At 46.8% G+C, this 20,041-nt stretch overlaps 1 protein-coding gene across 1 annotated transcript in view; it reads left to right on the plus strand.

Annotated features, from left to right (window-relative positions):
- The window catches only part of Arfgef2 (ADP ribosylation factor guanine nucleotide exchange factor 2), an 83,371-nt gene that overhangs the window by 55,865 nt on the left and 7,465 nt on the right, over positions 1–20,041 (plus strand). The window contains 15 exon segments of the mRNA XM_059261930.1: positions 441–599; positions 1,954–2,101; positions 3,225–3,324; positions 3,470–3,510; positions 3,611–3,780; positions 5,498–5,649; positions 6,369–6,541; positions 7,441–7,601; positions 10,519–10,649; positions 10,769–10,898; positions 11,453–11,588; positions 12,632–12,770; positions 12,873–12,927; positions 15,102–15,216; positions 18,743–18,873. Coding sequence (XP_059117913.1) covers positions 441–599; positions 1,954–2,101; positions 3,225–3,324; positions 3,470–3,510; positions 3,611–3,780; positions 5,498–5,649; positions 6,369–6,541; positions 7,441–7,601; positions 10,519–10,649; positions 10,769–10,898; positions 11,453–11,588; positions 12,632–12,770; positions 12,873–12,927; positions 15,102–15,216; positions 18,743–18,873 — 1,941 coding nt within the window.

Raw genomic sequence — 20,041 nt, forward strand, 5'->3', positions numbered from 1 at the left:
GCATTTTCTTTCGTATCAAGATGTGAGGTTCTGAAGCTGGAAGCCAGGTTCAAAGCCCACTCTGATACTTCTCTAGCCTGGTGATGTTGCCCCTCCAGACTCAAAGGCACTGCTTATCTCCTCATTTATACCCATCCTACAGGCTCGCTGTAAATATTAGCATCTGTTTGACAGTCTTGGCATCCAGCAGAGAGATGAGAACTCAGGACAGAGAGTGTGTGATTGTCACTGCAGAGAGCTAGTTCTCAACTGTAGTTGTGCCCCGGAGCCTCCAGTGGTCCAGTAGTGGAAGCATGCTAGCGTGGGATGGCTGGAGGAATGCTGAGCCAAAAGCCTCTTGTGTGCATTGGAAATAGCAGAGAAGTTCACTGTGCCAGCCTGCTATGTGAGTGGCTACACTGTGGGTGAAATCACAGTGCTCTCTTGGGCTTCTCTTTCAGCTGGAACGAGATGCCTATGTTCAGGCCCTTGCTCGCTTCTCCCTGCTGACAGCCAGCTCCAGCATCACAGAAATGAAACAAAAGAACATCGACACCATCAAGACACTCATCACCGTGGCTCACACTGATGGCAACTACCTTGGCAACTCTTGGCATGAGGTATGCATCATCCCTGCTTTTTCCTCAGGATGACTCTTGGCCTCTTAATTCTTTTTCTCGTCTGCTCAGTTCTGTTGTTGGTAAAGTTAAGCCTTCCTTTACCTCATGAGTCTGAAAGTTGCCCATGAAGACAGAGTTCGTGTCCCTTTTTTTTTTTTTTTTTTTTGGGGGGTTTTTGGTTTTTCGAGACAGGGTTTCTCTATGTAGCTTTGAAGCCTGTCCTGGATCTCGCTCTGTAGACCAGGCTGGCGTGGAACTCACAGAGATCCACCTGGCTCTACCTCCCGAGTGCTGGGATTAAAGGCATATGCCCCCACCGCCTGGCGGCTCATGTCCTCTTGACACTGAGGGCAGGGAACAATCAGTAAACACACGGCATAAGGACAGACCGCAATGGGTGCAACTTGGGGTGGTAGGGGAATGTGATCAGGAGAGTTTGAGGGAAGTTTTTTTGGTAGGAGGCACACGTCTGGTCATAGCTGAAGGAATGAGCTGGGAGAAGTATCATTCAAGACATGAAGAACAGGATTGCAAAGACCCCAGGACAAGACTGAGATGGCAAGATAAAGGAACAGTGTAGAAGCCAGGGAGGCTCTGTGCAGTGTCTGAGGAAAAGAGTGGACAGGGTGGGGAGCAGGAGCTAGACCCAACCACGTGGGTTGAGTTTCGTAGGAAATAGAGCCCTGCTTCAGCCAAGGTTTACACACACACACACACACAGATGTATTTCTGAGCATGTGTGTAACCTCACTGTACCAGTTCTTCTGTTGATTGTTTGCCTTTTTTTTTGAGACAAGGCTTCCCTGTGTAGCCCTGGCTCTCCTGGAACTTGCTCTGTAAACCAGGCCGGTCGTGAACTCACAGAGATCCACCTGCCTCTGCCTCCCGAGTGCTGGGATTAAAGACCTGCGCCACCACCGCCGACTGTTTGTTTGCACTGTTTTGGGGGTGGTGAGGTTTGAGACAGGGTTTCTCTGTGTCACAGCCGGGCTTTCCTGGAACTTGCTTTGTAGACCAGGCTGGCCTCAAACTCACTGAGATCTACTTGCCTCTGCCTCCCAAGCGCTGGGATTAAGGGCGTGCGCCACCATGCCCAGCCTGTTTGTTTGCTTTTTAACATTAGGGAACAATGGTGTATAGCAGTATGTTTTTAAAGCCCACAATCATAGTTGTGTAGCCAGGACTCTTACTACTGCCTAGCCAGCCATTCTGACCTTGAGGGAAGCCATCTGAAGGGCCTAGGTTTTATTCTTAGTGTGAAAAACTACATGTTGCAGGAAACACAGAGACTGAGTGAACTGAGGTATCCTCTTTCTGGCTATAAAGCAAGGCTTCACTTCTCACCCCTTCTTAGATCTTGAAATGCATCAGCCAGCTGGAGCTCGCTCAGCTGATAGGAACTGGGGTGAAGACTCGCTACCTGTCTGGCTCCGGGCGGGAAAGAGAAGGGAGCCTGAAGGGCCACACATTGGCAGGAGAAGAATTCCTGGGTCTTGGCCTCGGTAAGATACCAGGCCCAGCTGGCCAGCACAAATTGACAAGTTAACAGTGATGAAGCTCTTCCTGTCACATCAGGATTGTCCTGTATCTACTCTTCCTTCCTGTGCAGCTGAAGCCATGTGTATGAATTCCATGGGCATGCTGCTTCACTGCCTGGTGATTGAGTTTAGTAAAGCATCTGGTTTCCCAGCAAAGCAGGGTGCTTTCCCTGTTACTTCTCCACCTGGGGCCATGCTGGGGCCCCCTGCAGTAGGGGCTTCACTGTTTTGTCTGTGTCTCTACTTGGGAGAGGCTAGACCCTGACTATATTTCTTCCATGTTCTTAGAGTAAACGGTTGTTCCCATCTCTGCTGTGGGTTGACAGCGTCTGGTCAGCTATGTAATGATTACATTAGTCCATATGGCAAGCAGACGTGCCAGGCCACATTCTGAGAACCCAGTTTATATGTTTTAGCTCATTTGATCCTCACCATGATCCAGTGATGTGAGGGCTGCTACCTGCCCTTGTGTATAACTGAGAAAACTAAAGCATAGGGAAAGTGACACGTGGCAGGGAGGTAGCCGAGGCTGTTGGGTCCAAGTACACTGGAGTGGCACAGTGCAGCCAGTCCAGTTCAAGCTCTGGGGACGGGCCGTGACAGCACTGCTTCTGGTTTGCTCTGGAGGATGACTGCAGTGAAACCCTGCACAGCCCACCAGTGTGCAGCAGAAGAGCCCTTGGCTGTCTACCTGCTTGTTTTCCTAAGTGCTGGGAGATATCTACAAGCAAGAGCCTATAGCAAGGATGCATTTCAACCCAAATGTTACTCTGTCAGCAGTGGAGCTGTCTGTTCTTAGTTTTGTTTCACTTGCATTCCTCTTCTCATTTATGTCCTTTGTATTTGCTTGAGGCAAAGGGTGTTTCCTGTTGTTTGTATGCTTTGCTTTTTTGAGGCAGTTTCCTGTGTCCCATGCTGGCCTCAAACTTACTATGTAGCAGAGGCTGGCCTTGAACTTCTGATCCTTAAGCCTCTGTCACCTGAGAGCTAGGAATACAGGTGTGCACCACTGTGCTCAGCCTGAGTACTTTGTTGTAAATACTGGGCTGTGTTTGGAGCCCTGCTGATTCTGTGCATTGTGTTTTAGGTAATTTGGTGAGTGGTGGCGTAGATAAAAGACAGATGGCCAGCTTCCAGGAGTCTGTTGGTGAAACCAGCTCACAGAGCGTGGTTGTTGCAGTGGACAGGTAATGATTTTGTTCTCCAGTGACACTCCACCTACACCTGGCGTCGTTTATTAGCTTCTGGGTGTGGTGACTTCTAATCTGTTTAACTGTTAATGTTTTCTCTCTTCCTTTTTGAGTACTTGAGAAATTTCAATTTCCTCCCTAGAATTTTTACCGGCTCTACCAGACTGGATGGAAATGCAATAGGTATGTGTCTGACTTTTGTGAGAACCGTATGTGCCTCCTGTTGTGATTGTGTGAATGTCACTAACCAGGCTTCCCATGTGTTGCTGTCCCCGTCCTGCAGTTGACTTTGTCCGCTGGCTGTGTGCTGTGTCCATGGATGAGCTGGCTTCCCCCCACCATCCCCGGATGTTCAGCCTGCAGAAGATTGTGGAGATATCTTACTACAACATGAGCCGGATCCGGCTGCAGTGGTCTCGGATATGGCATGTCATTGGAGAGCACTTCAACAAGGTAACTGCTCCATCTACAGACCACTTAGCAGCAGCTGACCGAAAGCAGGCACTGCATTCCACAAGGAAGGAATGGGAAGAGTCGGCCCCATTTGGGAGGCTTGCTATCACTTCAGTTTTCCCTGTGAAATCAAGGACAGCTTAATAGGGGTAATGTACTTACGTTTGGATAGGAGTCATGTAGAATGAATTAAAAGTCCGATAGTATGAAAATACTTTCCTATCCCATACCCATGGCTGGGATTGTAGCTCAGGTGGTAGAGTGCTTGCCCACCATGTATAGAGCCCTGGGTTCAGTGCCCAGCATTGCACAAATAGCATGTGGTAGTGCATGCCTTTAATCCAGCATGGAGTTGATGGTCATCCTTGGCTATATAGCAAGTGCTAGTCCAGCCTGGATATGACCCTTTCTTTTTTTTCTTTTTTTTTTTAAAAGTCTTTTGAGACAGAGTCTCACTCTGAATGTCCTTGAACTCACTATGTAGACCAGGTCAGCCTTCAACTCACAGAGATCTGCCCACCTCTGCCTCCCAAGTACTGGAATTAAAGGCATGCACCACCATGTGCAGACAACCTGTGCATATTATTACCACTGTGTTTTAAAAATAACCCCACATTCAGGACAGGCCAACACCACAAATGTCATTATAGTAGCTGGACACAAATGCTGGAGCTTGGAGGCATGGGAAATCCTGCAGTCCCCTCCTACTGATGTAGTAGAGCCGTGGTCACACACTGTTCGGTGTCAGAATGTCTTATACAAGGGCCCCATTGCCACTCCTTTTTCCAAACCTTGTTGGAAAACTCATTTGTTTATAAGTCAGAGACGAGCCAAAGACATCCAGAACAAACAACCACTCTAAAACAGATAGCTGCCGGAGTAAGCCAGGCATGGCTTCATTTCTCTACTCCACATTTCATTCTATTCAGAGGGCTGGGGATGTGTCTCAGTCTCCAAAGTCCTGCTACACAAGCATGAACACCTGAGTTGGATCCCTAGAACCCACAAATGTGGTGATATATTGTGTCCATTTAGCAATTTAAGCAGCACACATAAAAGCTGGACTGGGCAGTATGCATCTGTAACCCCACGCGGTGGCAGAGACAAGCTCTTAGAGCTCACTGGCCAGCTGTTGCAGCCGATGGGTGGGCTCAGGATTGGTGAGCACCTTTTCTTTTTTTTTTTTTGGTTTTTTTTTTGGTTTTTCGAGACAGGGTTTCTCTATGTAGCTTTGCGCCTTTCCTGGGACTCACTTGGTAGCCCAGGCTGGCCTCGAACTCACAGAGATCCGCCTGGCTCTGCCTCCCGAGTGCTGGGATTAAAGGCGTGCGCCACCACTGCCCGGCGAGCACCTTTTCTTAAGCAGTAAGGTAGAAAACAATAGAGAAAGACACCTGGTGTCAACATCTCACCACATGCACTACACAGGACCCTACACATGTGTACATATACTATATATGTGCCAAAATCAATAAATACTTAAAAGGGAAGAAGGAATAATCGCATGCCAGAATGTCGTGCACACCTGTAATCCCAGCCCAGGAAAGAGGCTGGAGGCTTGCTGGTCTTTCTCTGGGACACTCGACATTTGATAGAGGCCTCTTCTGTCTCAGGATGTGCCTCCCAGAGCGTCTGCAGTAGGCTGCCTGCCTGGGATGTAGAGCCCCACATCCACAACTGTTCCACTGAGCCTGCGTTTCACTTCCTGTTCCACTAGGTTGGCTGTAACCCCAATGAAGATGTGGCCATCTTTGCTGTTGATTCACTGCGGCAACTCTCCATGAAGTTTCTGGAGAAGGGAGAGTTAGCCAACTTCCGATTTCAGAAGGATTTTCTGAGGCCATTTGAGCACATTATGAAGAAAAATAGGTAATGCACATTATTGTGAAGACCCTTGGTCACGTTCCCTGTCGCTGTCTGAAAGTCTCTCCCACCACTAACCACATGATGGATTTCTTCCTCTCTTCTTGGTGGTAGGTTGAACAACTGGTAAAAACTCCTTTAATCAACACATAGTCCAAGGGCTTGGGATTAGTTTAGTCTCTGCTTAGAATGTCTGCAGTCCTGTTTGAATCCCCGGTATGCATCCTCCCACATATACACACTGATGTGTGTACGTGTATATATCTCTAATAAGTTTGAACATTTTGTGTGACAAAAACCCAGGAGTTGTGTTTCCGGTTTGAAATTGGCCAGGTAGGCATCAGCCCTGCTTTGCTGCAGGTTGTATCGTTACTCTTCGGGCTTTCTCTCTGCCTTCTCTGAATGGCTGCCATGTGGTCAGTGAACACAGGCCTATGCACCCTGCTTCTACCCACAGGCTGTGCATTGTCAATGAACCATGTCAGAGACAGGCAGTCCCAACTCTGGTTCCACTCCTTGCTTCTGCTAGACACTCAAGTAGCACTTTCTTCTTGACCTTATGGTTCTGTGATTGCAGAATGATCACTCTAATTCCACAGTGGGGTAGGAGGAGAAGCTGAGCCTGATCGAATATGCATTACTATGTGCTCCAAAACATGATTTTCTAATGTGCTACTGGAAAGGGCAGCATGTGTCTGTCTTCCCATCCTCCACCTCTTGCCCAGGTCCCCGACCATCCGGGACATGGTGATCCGCTGCATCGCCCAGATGGTGAGCTCCCAGGCAGCCAACATCCGTTCGGGCTGGAAGAACATCTTTGCTGTGTTCCACCAGGCAGCCTCTGACCACGATGGGAACATTGTGGAACTGGCCTTCCAAACCACAGGCCACATCGTCTGTAAGTATCTCAGTTCCCTCCCCTCTGACATCCTTCTTGAAGTCTAGCAGGTGACCTCTTCTTAGCTGTCCATCTTACTGTTATAGGGGCTTCCTTGGTCTAGTAGTTCTGCTGTGTTGGGATAAACATGCTGGGCAGGGTTAGAAGCATGTTTTCTTCTTCACAGCAGCCCAGTGAAGGAGATACAGCCAGTTCTCAATCCTTGCAAGTCCCGTGTCTGAAGCTGCTGGCTCGCTACAATGTAGACCTAACCCCCCCCCCCCCCCCCCCCGCCCTCCTCTCACTGCTTTTGTGGTCTTTTGCTAACACATGGGTATGGGGAGCAGCAGAAAATCCAAGTCACCGAAGACACTCTCTGAGCTGAGCTAGAACAAGGTGGAGCTCTCATCACAGCAAGTGAGGGTCCTTTCTGCAGTCTGCCAAGTGCCAGTTTTCACCTTTTCATGCTTTCTGTTGGTGATTTCACTTTGAAAATGGCCTAGAGCGTGGTGCTGAGTCCTGAGTGTGCAGTGATGTGTCCTGTACACAAAGACAAGCTTGCTGTAGGCCGGAGTCGCGGTGCTGTTGGTTGTTGGTTTCGTGTTGATGCTTTAACAGTACCTGCTACACAAGGCGTCAAGAACACAGCCAAAACAAGGCTCAGGGTCACTGGTTGACAAGAACATGACAGGCTCATAGGAAGCTCTTCTTTCCCGTGGGAGCAGATGTTTACTGTTTCATGTTTGTGCTATGGACATTGTAAACAGAACTACAATGAGTAACTTTTGTTTCCTCCATTTTGTCAAAGAAATTGAGGCCCAGTAGAGCAGCTATGAAAAGCCCCCTCCAGAGGCCCTGCTGCATGAAAGCAGCTGTCTCTGACCTCCATTTCCAAACCCTGCTGCCTTGTGTCTCCCCAGCAACCATTTTCCAGCACCACTTTCCTGCAGCCATCGACTCCTTCCAGGACGCTGTCAAGTGCTTGTCGGAGTTTGCCTGCAATGCCGCGTTCCCTGACACCAGCATGGAGGCCATCCGGCTCATCCGCTTCTGTGGGAAATATGTCTCAGAGAGGCCTCGGGTGGGTCTCCCATCCTTGTTTCTGTGGGCAGGACCCTTGCTGCTGACAAAGCTGTTCCCACCAGTGTGTTAGAAAAGTGTGTCCAAGGCTTGACATAGTGGCCCACACCGTTAATCCCAGCTCTCAGGAGGCACACGCAGGTGGATCTCTTGAGTTCAAGGCCAGCCTGATGTACAGAGCGAGTTCCAGGACAGACCCTGTCTTGAAGGAAAAAAAGAAGAGAAATGTGTGTCCATTTAAGACTGCTGCCGTAGTGTTACCTTTCCTTATTGTGTATACGTGAGCACATTGGCGTTTATTTTATTCATAATGAAGGGTTTTTTTTAACAATGATAGCTGTTAGACTTATTCACTGGTGCTTTAACACTGAGCCCTCTTGCCAGTCTCCACCCCCATTTTTGGCATTTTATTTATTTATTTATTTATTTATTTATTTTGATTTTTCGAGACAGGGTTTCTCTGTGTAGCTTTGCACCTGTCCTGGAACTCACTCTGTAGACCTCAAACTTTGCTGGCCTCAAACTCATAGAGATCCACCTGCCTCTGCCTCCCGAGTGCTGGGATTAAAGGCGTGGGCCATCACCGCCCAGCCACTTTTTGGCATTTTAAAGACAGCATCTCAGGAGCACTGCTGCTCTTCCAGAGGACCCAGGTTCAATTCCCAGCACCCACAAGGCAGCTCACAACTATCTGTAACTCCAGTTTCAGGGGATCTGACACCCTCACACAGGCATACAGGGAGGCAAAACACCAATGCACATGAAATAAAAATAGATAATTTATTAAAAAAAGACATCTCACGATGCAGCTCAGTCAGGCCTTGTACTTATGATAATCCTCCTGCCTCTGCTTTCAAGCCTTATGCTTATAGACATAAGCTAGATAAGCAAATTTTTCTGTTTTTTGAAACAGTATCTTGCTGTGTACCCCAAGCTAATGTGGAACTTACTATGTAGCCCAGGCTGGCCTTGAACTTAAGGCAGTCCTCCTGCCTCAGCCTACTGAGTGCTGGGATTCCAGGTACTCACATCATACTTGACAGTTGTTCATACTGAGCTTTCTTCCACAGACTACCTTCCTAGAAGGTAACAGTATGCCAGCTATCGTGTTTAGGCAGAAAGGTCAAGAAGCTACATGTTTCTTATGAAAGAAAACAGTTGGTTTGAGGAGATGTTGTAGTGCTGAGAGCATTTGCCTGCCCTTCAGAGGACCAGAGTTTGGTTCCAGGACCCACACAGTACAGCTCAAAACTGCCTATAACCCCAGCTCTAGGGGCCAGACACCTTCTGGCCTCTGCAAGCCCATGCTCATGTGCACACTCCCACATAAATACACTTAATGTTAATGTTAAAAAATAGATCTTTTCCAGGCAATGGTGGCGCAAACCTTTAATCCCAGCACTTGAGAGGCAGAGGCAGATGAATCTCTGAGTTTGAGGCCAGCCTGGTCTACAGAGAGATTTCCGGGACAGCCAAGGCTACACAGAGAAACCCTATTCAAAAAACAAAACAAATAAATAAATAAAATTTAAAAATTGAGCTTTCAGAAAACAAGAAGTCCAGGAGTGGTGACATGTGCCTTTAATCCCAGCATGCAGGAGGCAGAAGCAAGTGGATGTCTGTGAGTTCAAGGCCAGTCTGGTCTACATAGTGAGTTCCAGGACAGCCAGGGCAACATAGACCTTTTCTCAAAAACAAGAAAGACAACAAGTCTCCCTTTTAAGAATTGACATTTTGGCCACTATGACACGCACGCTTGAGAAATCACAGTTCCACATTCTGTCTGTAGACTGGGGATGGAAGTTAGTGGCAGAGTTTTGCATGCACAGGGCCCATCTCTACCACCACCCTCTCCAATAATAGCCACCTTTTGTTTGCTTCTGAAGGTGTCTGGGTTTTCTGATATGTTTCATCTTTCTGCAGGAGACTTGTAAACAACTTAAGAAACAGTTTCAAAGCATTAAAATGAGGGAAACATGCCCAGTTAGCTACAATGATCTATACAAACCTTAAGTATTCTTCACAGTCTTGAGAAGAGTCTATCTGATGAGGTAGCTGGCCCCGTAACGGCTCCTTGTGATGCGGTGACATTGAGACCCAATGTTCCCTGGTCACTTAGATCTGCCAGGCATAGTCTGGGCATATTCTGTGTGTTCACTCATTGTTCAAGTCAACTTTCTCGTTTTAAAAACGGACACACTTGAGAAAGCACAGTTTAGAATCCCCAGTGAGGGTTGGGAATGGAGCTCGGTGGTAGAGTGTGTGCTTAGCATGCACAAGGCTCTGGGTTCCACTTGCACCACGTACACACCTGCTCCCAAAGGAAGGTCGGGTTGGATGAGTCCTTACATCCTTCACTGAAGTGCAGAGGGAAATTGCCTCATGTTCCGTAATCAGCGTTGATAAGACAACTCCAACCCCACTCCAGGAGTGCTTGCAGACCCCGTTGAAGTGCAGCTTTGCACCAGGCTGTGGAAAGCCTGCAAGGCCCTGGCTACCTGACCCTGTGCAGCATCCGCTTGGGTGTCAGTGCCTGTGCCCGGCAGCTCATCAGTAAATGGCACATAGCAAGCACTGAGTAACCAGCAGCTGCTGCTGTTGAGCACTGTGTCTTACAGTGATGTTCTGGACACGGGATTCTGGGCACTTGGTTAGCAGCCTTTGGTCTTTAGCACAGTTCTTAATGTAACACTCTGCCCCAGGGCTCTGGTGAGCTTCCTTACTCAAGTCTGTAGGTTCCGGGGGATAACATCTCTAGTGGGCAGGTCAGTGTCTCAGGCTCAGGTATTTCCCCTTCTGTGCTGCTGAAGAGAGAATTTGAGGAACAGAGGTTATCTGGAGCCTCAGTCTTGGTGTGGTTGCCTTTCTGATCCCTACTGCTTGCTTAGGCTACATCTGAGAAAGGGTTTTCATTGCAGGTACTGCAAGAATACACGAGCGATGACATGAATGTGGCTCCTGGTGACAGAGTCTGGGTCAGAGGCTGGTTTCCCATCCTGTTTGAGCTCTCCTGCATCATTAACAGATGCAAGTTAGATGTGCGCACAAGGTAACAGATCCCCAGGGCATCACTAAAATGAGCCAGCTTCTTGTCCCCCGCTTCCTTCCCTCCTACATCTTGGTCTTGGTGTTTTCTTCCCTGCCTGCTCTCTTTTGCTTTTCCCCCAGAGGACTCACCGTCATGTTTGAGATCATGAAGAGCTATGGCCACACCTTTGCAAAGCACTGGTGGCAGGACCTTTTCAGAATCGTGTTTCGAATTTTTGACAACATGAAACTCCCTGAGCAGCAGTCAGAGGTGGGTGACAGCTACAGCATTGCTACGAGTGGGTGTGATGGGGCCCGAAGCCTGCTGGCCTTACTGCGACTGTGTGGCCAGATAACGGGTTTGAAAACACAAGTGGACAGATAGACTGTCCCTCCTAGGCCAGTGTCAGCTAGTCCTGGGGCATCCCTCTCCAGGGAAAAGGAGAGGACTAACTCGTGGTTTGCCCACCTAGCCCTGGACACTGTGCCTACCAGCACTGCAGGCTGCTCATCTTTGTTGTTTCGTCCTATCACCTGGGCCCTAAGAACTCAGTGAAGTGACAGGTGGGGACAATGTGGACCAGACAAGCACTCCCCAAATCATGCTGTTTTCAGAGGGTTAATGTCATGGTAATGACCATCTTCCTCGGTAAACATTTGCTTACACATCTGACTATTTCTGTAGATAGTGGTTCTGAGTGAGTGGATGTAGACGCTTTTAAGATGTTGATACTTACTGCAAAATGATGTTCTAGCTACAAGAGTAGCCATCTCACTACGGAGAGGTTGGTTTTGAAGATCCATCTTTTTCTTTTTTCCCCTCAGAAATCAGAGTGGATGACGACCACCTGCAATCACGCTCTGTATGCTATTTGTGACGTGTTCACCCAGTTCTATGAGGCTTTGAATGAAGTGCTTCTCTCTGATGTGTTTGCACAACTGCAGTGGTGCGTGAAACAAGGTATTCATTAAGTCAGGGGGGTAACATTCCTCTTACAGAGTCTAATGAACAGGAATTTTCTGTCTGTGAAAGCAGAGATGTAATGCCAAGGGATACTATGTGCAATTTAATCCACTAGTCTCTTCCCAGGTTGGTTTATAAAGCATATTTTTAAAGATGGATTTCATTGTTTTTGTTTTAAAAGATGAGATGTGCTTTTGTACTTTCAAATTTTATATGATTGTAATTTTTTATAGTACAGTATTTTTAAAAGTACTTTTGGAGTCAAGATCAACAGCTTCATCAGTGGACATCCTTTTGTTTGAGTAGTTATGTGTTCATGTTCGTGTATATCAGTAAAGACCATGTATCAGTCAGACCTGGATCCCGTTTTGGCCAGGGCAAAGTTAAATTCAATTAAGATTTTTGAAAAGTGACTCCATTTTTAAGTAAGCAGCAAACAGCTATATTATTTTGATGGCAAAAATTGGAAATGTTGTTAGTGATTAAATCAGAAACATGATTTTTCTGTATCTTCAGCCATTTCCTGTTTGTGAGCCAGTTAATTAAAGTAACAAAACTCTGATCTTTCTCCGCCCCTACTAGCAAAACTGACTGAATCACTGTGTTTCTTTAAAAATATGCATTTTTAATTTTTTTAAATTTTATGTGCATGGGTGTTCTACCTGCATGTATGTCTGTGTACCATGTGTGTGCCGAATGTCCATGAAGGCCAGAAGAGGAATCTCCTGGGTAGTAGTTACAGTCGTTGTGAGTGATCATGGGGGTGCTGGGAATTGAACCCAGATCCTCTGGAAGAGCAGCCAGTGCTCTTAACCTCTGAGCTGTCTCTCCAGCCCCAATTTGTGTCTCTTCACAAATTGTGACTTCAGCTGTAATATAGGACTCTCTATAGCCTGGTTTCATCAAAGCCTACAGACCTCCAGCTACAATCCTCACCTCACAACATCAGATAAAGACCATGGATCCATCAGACCTGGATCCCATTTGGTTTGGTCAGGACAGCAGTTAAAGTTTAATGGCAGACGCTGTTGGATTTGCAGATAACGAGCAGTTGGCGCGATCAGGCACTAATTGCTTAGAGAACCTCGTCATATCCAACGGAGAGAAGTTCAGCCCTGCTGTTTGGGATGAAACCTGCAATTGCATGTTGGACATTTTCAAAACCACCATTCCACATGTGTAAGTGCTAAGGCGGTTACTGTGTTCCTGTGTTCAGGGAACATTGCCGGGCTCCTGGGTGCAACTTATACTGATCTTTGCCTTGTTTCCTGCTCCCTTAAGTTTGCTGACATGGAGACCTGCGGGAATGGAAGAAGAGTCCTCCGATAAACATTTGGTAGGCTCCTTTATTCTCTCCTCATATCTTAATAAGATTAGTCAGCCTAGGCTAACAAGGTGACCCAATGGGTAAGGCCCTGGCTGCCAAGACTAATGGCCTGAGTTCAGTGCCCTAGACCCACATGGTCCTCTGAGCCCCACAGGCACACCATGGCACACACGACCCCTTCCTATCCCACCCCAACACATAAAATAAGCAAGTAAAATATAATTTAAAACACTAGTCTGTTATATGATATTTTGTTTGTGTTCTGACAAATAAAGTTTGCCTGGAAATCAGAGCAGCAGAGCAGCAAGCCACTAGAGAGACTTCTTACCTCTATGAAATCTCAGACCAAATGGGGGATCCTTTCTCTACGAATCCTCAGACTGAATGGGCTCTAGAGATCCTGTCTCTACTTGCCTTATATTCCTGTCTCCACCTTCCTAGTGCTGAGATTAAAGGCATGGAGCCTTCCATGTGCTGGGATCAAATCTCTCCAGGCAAACTTTGTTTGTCAGAACAGAAAATATCATACAACATCAGTCAGCCTATATAGTTTGTAGTTTTCTTATGGGAGTGAAAAAATTCACAAGATCTACTATTAACATACCTGCCTGGTATGATAGTGCACACCTTTGATTCCTGTGCTCAAGGCAGAAGCAGGCAGGTCTCTCTGACTTCCAGACCCTCTGCCTCATCCCCCCAAGAATTAACTAGGCCTTTATCGTTTCCTACAAAGTACAGAAAAGTATTTTCTTAAACAAGGCTCCTTTTGCAGTGGAAGTCACCATGTGCATTTCTTGTCCTTTGTGTCTGCACATGCCATGGACTTGCACTCAGGTGAAATGAAGATAGATGGGCACAAAGCCTCCTGAGCATGTTTCTGTGTCTTTTTGAGAATGGTCTTCTCAGGGGCTGCACATTACTGAAAGTTTGTTCCTTCTGGGACCAGCTCTCTGCTGAGTTCCTTGAACAGCTCGTTGTTTACTTAGCCAGGGCTACACAGAGAAAACCCTGTTTCTTTTTTTTTTTTTTCCCTCCCCCCCGGAGCTGAGGAATGAGCCCAGGGCCTTGTGCTTGGTAGGCAAGCGCTTTACCACTGAGCTAAATCCCCAACCCCAAAACCCTGTTTCAAAAAAACAAAAACAAACAAACAAAAATTCTTTGTTTTACTACTTCAGGAAGATATGTGAATTTGAGAATTATTCATTTGCATTCCCAAATAACACTAAGAACATTAGATTTTTAAAGGATTTGGGCTTTAAACATGAAGATGGATGGAGTCAAAATTTATTCAATTTTTATTTTTGGATTCTTTTTTTAAATTGTGTGTGTGTGTGTGTGTGTGTGTGTGTGTGTGTGTGTGTGTAGGTCAAAAGACTACTTAGAGGAGTGCTTCTCAGCTTCACCATGTGGACTCCAGGGATTGAACATTAGACATAGTGGCAAGTGCTTCTACCTGCTGAGCTGTCTCACTGTCCCAAGAGTTTATTCAGTTTAAAGTAAAGCATGGTATTTAGACATTTTCTGGGTTTGCTGGTATGGTGGTGCTCGCCTTTAATCCCAGCATTCAGGAGGCAGAGGCAGCTGGATCTCTGTGAGTTCAAACCCAGCCTGGTCTATATAGTGAGCTCCAGGGCTGTATAGTAGACCAGGGCTTCATAAAGGGACCTTGTCTCCAAAAACCTAAAATAAATATAAGCATTTTCTTCTTTTTGAATTCTGCTTCCCCTCCTCTGTGTGTGTGGAGGGTGGGGTGGGGGGTGTGGGGGGGTAGGGGGGGTACTTGTCTGCTGAGGCACACGTGTGGAGGTGAAAAAGAAACCTTGCAGGAGTCAGTCCTTTGCTTCCATCACATGGGTCTTGGGGATCAGATTTGGGTCGTGAGGTTCAGCAACAAGCATTTTTACCTGCTGGGCCATCTTGTTGGCCTCTTATTTTTTAATTCTGTCTTTAAATATTCATCTTACTATCAGTGGTTACAACATTGCTGATTTATTTTCGAACTTGACCTAATTAAAAATCTGTCACACTCATCATCATAATGTGTAGAGAAATGTCTTGACTTTAAACAGGAGAGTGTGAGATTTTAACTAACTTTAGCGTGAGCCATTGGTGTTAAGAGTCGTGTCTGGGCTGGACACCAAAGACAAGCAAACATTGTCTTTTTTTTTTCTGGTTTATATCAGGATGTGGACCTGGACCGCCAGTCTTTAAGTAGCATAGACAGGAATGCCTCTGAGAGAGGACAGAGCCAGTTCTCCAACCCCACGGACGACAGCTGGAAGGGCGCACCATATGCAAGTAAGACCTCTTTTGTTCTGGGTGTGTTTCCATGTATTTATTTTAACTGGACAACACATTTATGTGACTCAGATATTTGGAAAGCACAGAAGTGCCAACAGGATACTGCTCTCCCTGCTCCTCCTCTCTCCTGTGCCACGGTGTTGCCAGGCTCCATCAAGCCTCTCTCAGGTCATTTTATCCACATGCCTGCAAATACATGCACGTATACATTCTCACGTGTACCGGCACACATGTGCCCTCCTCTCCTCCTTATGCCAGTTACAGGACAGTATGCGGTACTCCCTTTCCACTTAATGCCTCATTCACTATCAATACACCGTTTTCACATTCTTTCATACTCTTGTCTGTTACCCTAATATATAGATGCATTTTTGTTGAAGTGGATCTTAATAATGGATACTTTTGTTTTGTTATTACTTCATTTGTGACTGTTACCCTTGTGTACTGTTCTGCATGACATATTTTAATACATGTCATTAGAAAATTCCTAGAAATTAACTAGCAGTGGGGTTAGAGGGTAAGAAGAGCCTTTGGTGTTTTGATGGATGTTTCCAGATTGCCATCTGTTAAGGTTGCTCCTGGTTGCATGATCTTTAGGAATACCTCAATAAAATTCTATGTCTCTGGAACTATTTTCTGCTTAATTATGATTGACTGGAGCCTTTTTCCATGTCTGTGAGAGCCGGCTCTGTGTCTGTCACATCCACCCGGGGCTGTGGTTGTTCTGCAAATCAATTCCAGTTACTTCTCTGGTTTGTCTCTTAGTGTTGTTCATGTGGTGTTTTACTCTTTTATTTTGAAAAGTAGCTTTAAGAACTGGAGTGTGGGGCTGGAGAGATGGCTCAGCGGTTAAGAGCACACTAACTGCTCTTCCAGAGGACCCGGGTTCAATTCCCAGCACCTACATGGCAGCTAACAACTGTCTGTAACTCCAGGATCTGACACCCTCATACAGACATACATGCAGGCAAAACACCAATGTACATAAAAATAAGTTTTAAAAAAAAAAGAAAAGAAAAACTGGAATGTGGGCTGGAGAGATGGCTCAGCGAGCACTGTCTGTTCTTGCAGAGGACGTAGGTTCTGTTCCCAGTACCCACATGGTGGCTCACAACTGTCTATAACTGTAGTCCTATGGGATCTAATTCCTCTTCTGGTGTCTAGAATTACTTGTAGACATAACACCCACACATAAAATAAATAAATCTTAAAAAAACAAAACAAAACTGAAATGAGGTATTGGGCATGGTAACACATGCCTTTAATCCTAGCAGGTGGGTCTCTGGGTTTGAAGCTCCTATCCTGATCTACATAGATAGTTCCAGGCCATCCAGGGCTGCACCATAGGACCCTGTTTATGTGCCAGGCACTGTCCTGTTCTGTGTGTGAATTCATCGGTCCTTCTGCTGGCCTTTGAAAAATGCTGCTTTGCATCTGAATGACAGGATGTAGTAAACAGGGCCAGACATGCTTTGGCACTTCAAAGTGTGCTCTTCCATCTGAAGTGGTGTCCCCATCACTTGTCTCCAGAGCAGTCCCGCCCTCTCCTCCACATGTCAGACTCTGAAGTAAACGCTGACTGAACTTCTGAAGCAGCACAGTAGGACAAGACAGTATGTGACTGCGTTATCTCCTGAAAGGATAAGTCACCTTGCAATCCACTCAGAAGGCCCCTGGGACTGAGGTCCTGTCCTTTGGTAACTGCTCACAGCCAGGGGAGAAGAGTCTGATTTGTCATCACCTCTAGAGCAGCTCATTAGGTGGCGGGGTCAAGTATAAATTCCTCTCAGGAGGAGACTCACTCGGCAACAAGATGTCTGTATTTGGGACCAGAGACCCTGCTGTGCCTCCAGTCAGCGTTAAATTCTTTCTCCGGCATTTCCAACTCAACCTCCCTTCTGAGCCCAAAATGTTTGCACAATTCCGTTTGTGTTTGTATTGTGAACCACTATCTAACTTTAGTCTAGCTGGTCTAAAACTTGGAATCCTCGGGACTCGTGCTTCAGCCTCCAGGATATGGCCATCATACCTGGCTATATAGTTTGGTTTTTTATTAACACCATCTACAGCTTCACTATATTTTTTGTTTGTTTGAGACAAGTTCTCTGAAGCTTGCTTTTAGAGCTCCGCCTGCCTCTGCCTCCTGAGTGCTGGAATTAAAGTTGTATGCCAGCACACCTAGCTGACTTTGTATTTCTTAAAATTAAAGTTCAATTAGGGGGCTGGAGAGATGGCTCAGCAGTTAAGAGCACTGATTGTTCTTATAGAGGACCCAAATTTGGTTCCAGTTCTACATGAAGGTTCATAACCTTCTGTAACTCCAGCTCCAGGGGATCTGATGCCCTCTTCTGGCCTCCTTGGGTACCAGGAATGCACATGGGCAAAACATTCATATACATTAAAAAACAAAAAAGCAACAACAACGACAAAAAACTATTGTAGGTGTTTCTGGAGATTTAACCCAGGATTTCACATGCTAGGGAGACATTTTACCCCTGAACTTAGCCCCTCGAAAGTTGGAACATTCCGCATAGAGGATTGGTACACGGTTGCAGACTTGTACACCACGTTTGAAAAGACAGGTGTTTCCGCCCTTCTCTCACCACAGCTATATGAACTTTCCAGCACGCTGGTCTCTCATGCACTGAGAGAGAATCATTTTACCACAGTGTACCATGAACCGGACAACACTTGGAGATGCGAGCCATAGATCTGGAGACACAGGGTGGATGGAGTCAGTCTCAGTGGCAGATATGAACTTGTACATATGAACAGGGAAGAGTCAGAATAAAGAACTGTGACCAGGCAAAGGTTCACCACTCCACAGAGTAAAAGAGCACCTCCTCACGCCCCAGCCCAGGGCTGGGGATCACATCTAGAACCTCGTGGGTGCAAGTGCCCTCAAGACATGAGAAGTAGGAGATGCAGAAAGCCACACCACTTCCAAGATGGAAGAGAAGTGGCCCAGAAAGTGGGGACTTAGAAGAGCTCCCCGAGCTCATAAACTGAGCTGTGCCTGCTCACAGAACAGAGAGGCTCACTAGCATCGGCAGCCTGCCCACCTGCCACGAGGGCGCAGTCCACAGCCGTGATGTAGGAGAGCTGTGGCTGACCATGAGACTTGTTGGAGGACACAGGATCCGCACAATCAATTCTCTCAACTTCAAATCTTTGCTCAATTTCTTTTCTTCCTTTCCTTTCAAATTTTCCTGAGTTTCCCTCCTTTACCTCGTTCCTTTTTTTCTTCTCTTATTGTTTCATAACCACATATTTGAAGAGATATTTCTTGGCATTTTGCTTAAACTAGCAGCCCAACCCTGATGGTTCCTCTCTCTACCCTATCATGCCAGCGGATATCAATCACTCTTAGGTCTTAGCTATTACCTCCAGTACTGTGGGAGTGGGGGACAGGGTTTTCATTCATTGACATGCCACAGCACCGAGAAGTGTCCTGGGCACACAGGAGGAGCTCAGTGAAGAGTGCTGAGTCATTGTCAGGGTTAATCTTTATCATCTAATGTAGATCAGAAACTGTTGGCCAGCCTCCTCATCAAGTGTGTGGTTCAGCTGGAGCTGATACAGACCATTGACAACATCGTCTTCTACCCTGCGACCAGCAAAAAGGAGGATGCGGAGCACATGGTTGCTGCCCAGGTAACCACCCCAGGGCCTGGGCTGGGGCACTCTTGTTCATGGGAGGCTGTGAGTAGCAGTCAGCACAGATGGGCAGTCCTCCGCCCATCATGCGCATCTCTGTTCAACCTCACATTTAGAAACATTGTGCTGGTCACTGGCAATTGAACACCATGAAACAACATATACCACAGACAGGAGAACATTGAAAGTCAAAGGTCTTTATTATCCTGCGAGCTGGCTTACCAGCGTAGCACTGCTCAGATGCCACCCCTCTCTTGGTGCTAGGGAAAGTGTTATCTCAGGGACATCAATTAACTGAGAGGAAGCTGTGTAATGACATATGCCTGAGATCCCAGCACTCAATAGGCTAAGGCCAGAGAATTGTTATGAGTTCAAGGCCTGCCTGGGCTACACAGTAAGTTTGAGGCTAGCCTGAACTGCATGAGACCTTGTCTCAAAAATCACAAAGAAAAACAAGCCAGGGGATAAAAACAAACAACAATAAAAAGGGAAAGGAACAATATGCATATAAAAAACCCTGAAGCCAGTGAGATAGCTCAGTGAGTGAAGGCATTTGCCACCAAGCCTGACAACCTGAGTTTGAGCCCAGGACCTACACAGTAAAAGGAGGGAAGCAGCCGGGCGGTGGTGGTGGTGGTGGCGGCGGCGGCGGCGGCGGCGGCGGCGCATGCCTTTAATCCCAGCACTCAGGAGGCAGAGGCAGGCGGATCTCCGTGAGTTCAAGGCCAACTTGGGCTACAAGAGCGAGTTCCAGGAAAAGTACCAAAGCTACACAGAGAAACCCTGTCTCGGGGGAAAAAAAAAAAAAAAAAGGGGGGGGGGGAGGGAAGCAACTCCCCTCTGACCTCCATACACATGCTGTGGCACCCATGCACACAAATGCATAGATATACACAAAATAAACGTAACATCCCCAGCTTTTCCTTTAGAAAGCGCATCTTTGTATTGTATGTGAGGCTCGCTGCATATAAAGGATTCTAGAAACAGAACTGAGTGTTCAGCATCCCAGCAGTAACCTTATGCTGCATTGGAGACTTCGCTGGCTCGAGGCTAGTATGCTGTGAGTGAGGGGCTGTAGTCAGCCAGCAACCTGTAACCAGGCAGAACCTCAGCCCTGTCACCATCTAAGTGGATAAGTACTGCTGAATTTAACATATCTGCATGT

Source organism: Peromyscus eremicus, chromosome 4 (assembly GCF_949786415.1).
Source record: "Peromyscus eremicus chromosome 4, PerEre_H2_v1, whole genome shotgun sequence".
Lineage (NCBI taxonomy): Eukaryota > Metazoa > Chordata > Mammalia > Rodentia > Cricetidae > Peromyscus > Peromyscus eremicus.